The sequence below is a fragment of the Amphimedon queenslandica genome, unplaced genomic scaffold (genome assembly GCF_000090795.2).
Source record: "Amphimedon queenslandica unplaced genomic scaffold, v1.1 AMPQUscaffold_10614, whole genome shotgun sequence".
In the NCBI taxonomy this organism is placed as follows: Eukaryota; Metazoa; Porifera; class Demospongiae; order Haplosclerida; family Niphatidae; genus Amphimedon; species Amphimedon queenslandica.
Window position 1 is genome coordinate 3,617 of NW_003549130.1, and position 3,706 is coordinate 7,322.

The 3,706-nt window shown below is 40.4% G+C and overlaps 1 protein-coding gene across 1 annotated transcript; it reads right to left on the reverse strand.

The window, feature by feature from the left end:
- Positions 1–24: 24 nt before the first annotated feature.
- On the reverse strand, positions 25–2,185 carry LOC109590010 (hornerin-like). Its single transcript, XM_020005977.1, has 3 exons — positions 2,022–2,185; positions 1,710–1,976; positions 25–1,587 (listed from the first exon to the last, which is right to left on the reverse strand). Exons 1-3 carry the CDS (start codon positions 2,145–2,147, stop codon positions 184–186), a joined length of 1,797 nt encoding a protein of 598 aa, XP_019861536.1. The 5' UTR covers positions 2,148–2,185; the 3' UTR covers positions 25–183.
- Positions 2,186–3,706: the final 1,521 nt, after the last annotated feature.

Genomic DNA, 3,706 nt, shown 5'->3' on the forward strand with positions numbered 1-3,706 from the left:
ATAATAGAGTTGCATTAATCATAGTTCAAATAGCACCATAGTGATGTGTTATAAACGTAATACTGAAACATAAAAACAACTGAATTATGTTACATATATACACCATCATTATAAAGCAGTAAATAGAAATAATGAATGAAAGACATGAAGTTAAAATTATACATTATTGTGTTGTTCATTTGTCTAATGATATGAAAATGTAAAAGCTCTTGTCAACTCAAACCCTTCCATGAAACTCAAATCTCCAAATGGATTCTCTCTTTTCTTGTTGATGATTGGTGGAAGAGTGATTTTCCTTCCCTTGCCTTCTCCCATTGAATCTTCATCTTTATTGTGTTTGTGAGTAGTGGAACTAGCTAGAGATACTCTTGAAGAACTGGCAGTGTTTGATGCCCACATCCTTGCATGAGTCGGGTCTGCCCAGTCAGACTGAGAAGGACTGGATGCTCTCATGTAGCCTTTCCCTTTTACTAGCTCTTTCTCCTTATCTCTGCTGCCCCAGTGTTGAGAATTACCTCCGTGGAGGCTGCTACGGGATCCTCTTTGACTTGAACTTAAAGAGTCTCCTTGTCTTCCATTATTTCTGCCTCTTCCTCCATCTACTCCTTCTCCTTGTTTCCCAGTAGTACTACCATCACCATTACTTGATCCAGAGCCATCATTGCTTCCGGTAGCACCATGACCATTTCCTTCTCTTTTCTTGTTCCCTCCTCTTCCCCACTGGCCACTACCATCATCTGAAGATAGCCTAGATCCGTTCTTGCCTCTGGATCCATTTTCATCATTGCCTCCAGCACCTGTCCCAGACTTTAGACCTGATTTTGAATTCCCTCCATTTCTTGAGGAGCCTTGCAGGAGACCATCCTCCAAATCACTACTAGATCCATCATTGCCTCCTCTCCTTTTTCTTCTACCCTTTCCTAATCCATCTTCTGTGTCATTCAATCCATCTCTTTCGCCTGAACCGAATCCTTTTCCATCAGACCCATCAACTCTTGACAGAAGAGTAGCTGAGCTCCCACTGTTAACATCACTAGCCTTTGACTCTCCATTTCTTGTTGCTCCTTCATATTCTCCATTACCATTGACTTGTCCATCTCGATGCCCTCCATTTGAATATTGCTCATTTTTCCCTCCATACCTCCTCCTGTTACCATCAGTTCCTTCAAGGGACGTGTTTGAGGAATTGTTTCCAAAATTCTCGTCTTCGTGATCCAGTTTAAATGATATACGCTGCTTCTTTTTCTTTTTCTCTCTTGCTTCCGGAGAAACGAAATCAATGTGATGCTCTGACTTATTAATCTGAAAACCAGTCCCTTTCCTTTTCTGTATGCTGGGGAGGGAGAGAGAATCAGAGGAACCGCTTGTCATTTCTTTATCCTCTTTAGATCTCTCCCTGTTCCCTGCATTCGTTCCTCCCTCGGCCTTTCCTTTATCTTTCCCAATGTACCACTTTCCTTCTCTTATCAAACGAGCTAGTTCCTCATCACAAGGAAAAGCTGAGATGCCGTACCAGTGATCACGGCAACGAGGACAATGGAAGTCCGGGATTGCTAGACCACCTGAAACCCAGTCCTTCTTGTGTCCCTGCATTAAGAGAAGATTATTATAATAAACTAATATTATACATTCTTCATAATTATTGCAATTTTATTAGTATCTACTGGGCTAAGTGAATAAAAATTGTATCTATCAATATCAATGGTTACTTTGGATTCAACTCCCAGTGTGTTGCAAAAGAGCATTTTCCCTAGAGCTTCCTCTTTTGTCTGATCCTCGAAGTCATCATCAAAGAAGGAGTCCAGTGATCCTTTTTCTGACCCCAGCAGCTCGTCCTCTTCCTCAAGGTCTATCAGGCTAGCATTACCCCCTCCAGGGGGAATAGCTTTAGCAGTCCATCCTCTCTTAACTGTTCGTCTCATCACCACTTTACCTGATAGTGGCCTGATGGCTGATGATTTTGGTCTCTCCTCATGCTGTGGGTAATAAAATCCTCAATATTAATGGCATCGTGTGCTTACTTCTGATGCGTTTGATACATTTGCCTTTGGTCGCCCCAAAGCACTACCTGGTGTGTCTCTTCTCCTGTTGAGTGCCGAACCAAGTCGAGCACTTGAAGACCATCTTGTTGCTGTTGCTGCAGACATGGCTTTGCGCTGCTGCAAATGCAATGTTTAGGGACTTAGGGTGTGGCTCAATTGAGTGGGCGGAGACATGACAGAGAAAAACATTCATTTTTAATTTTCATATCAAAGAAGGATAACAATTTGCCAGTTTAAATGTAAAAGAGAGCCAGTAAATACATAAGTATCATGGAGTGATGACTGATTGAAAATAATAATAAAAAGGAAAAAATTAACAAAAAAGAGAAAAGATGAGCTTAAGATAATAAATATTAATATTTACACGTTTGGCGACCTCCTCTGTGACCTGCCCCCAGCTGCTTCAGACGAAGGAGAGGGAGAGGTAGAAGATGATGCAGGTATGTTAGTCGTGGGACACCGCGAACGAACAAATAAAACGAAACGTTGAACAAGTTCGTCACAGAATCCTGGTCTTGTTTCCTCTACCTCGCGGAAGGCGGCCATTAGCTCAGCAATGGAGACCATTGCTTCCTGTCCACTGGTACGCCAGTTGCCGTCGACTGGTGCATCAAACTAAACACAGAGAGAGAAAGCAGCTCATAATCTTACAATACTAAGCAATGTTGAGTCAATATCTTGATAATGAGGCATAGAAATTATACATTTAATGTACTACACTGTTATAACTAACCTGGGCCAGTAATGGCATTATTATCTTTGATAGACTAGTCGATATTGGCTCACTGGTAGATGGGGGATATGCATTCTAAAAGATGGAGAAAGAAGAGTAAAAGTTAAGGCATATACATCATACATGTACATCTGACTATGCCAGTGAGATGGTGTGTAGTGATAGTGTACCTCAGAGGAAGAAGGAGATGAATCCGTTGAAGAGGTTGAGCCTCTTTTGATGGTTCCTGTTTTATCACTTGGAGAGTCTACGCTGAAATCCCATATGTCATCCAGGCCACTGTCATTATCTTCTTGACTATACAATAATAGCAATAGTGTAACACAGTAGTAATAATACATGCAAGCTTGAGCTGATTCCAATCAAAATTGAATTTTTTTATGAATTTTTAAAGTTGCTCCAAAATCAGGCCAAAGTCCCTGTACTATAGTACAGGGACTTTGGCCAAATTTCTCCAAAAATGAAAAGATGAGATTTCTCCATTTTTATATTTTTTCCTGATACATATACATGTTTTTATGTTGCGTAGAAAGTTTTAGCTCATTCCGATTAAAATTGGATTTTTAATGAATTTTTAAAGTTGCAAAAAAACTAGGCCAAATGGATAAAACCACACCAGAAGCTACTGTACCACAGGTAAACAACACACATCACTGTAGCCACATCCCAACCACATGTATTCACACTAATTAATTGATACTAGCACAAAACAGCTTTCCAATGGCTTTACAAAAAAAGCCTCTCAATCCCCTCTCCTTTCTTTAAGAGATAATATCTCTTCTCTCTCCATTTCTCATTCTTAATTTATACATACCTGTCTATCGATTGAACTGATTTCCTTTTTGTCGGCGTTCCATCTTCTCCCCCGTTTGCTTTCCATCTTTTATATCTATCGATGAGGTCAACAAGATAAGACGTCTTCCTCGCTGCT

Coding starts and splice junctions, on each gene's coding strand:
- LOC109590010 (XM_020005977.1), bottom strand. CDS start 2,147: ATGTCTGCAGCAACAGCAACAAGATGGTCTTCAAGTGCTCGACTTGGT. Junction 1,977..2,021: donor ATGTATCAAACGCATCAGAA/GTAAGCACACGA, acceptor TATTACCCACAG/CATGAGGAGAGACCAAAATC. Junction 1,588..1,709: donor CACTGGGAGTTGAATCCAAA/GTAACCATTGAT, acceptor CTCTTAATGCAG/GGACACAAGAAGGACTGGGT.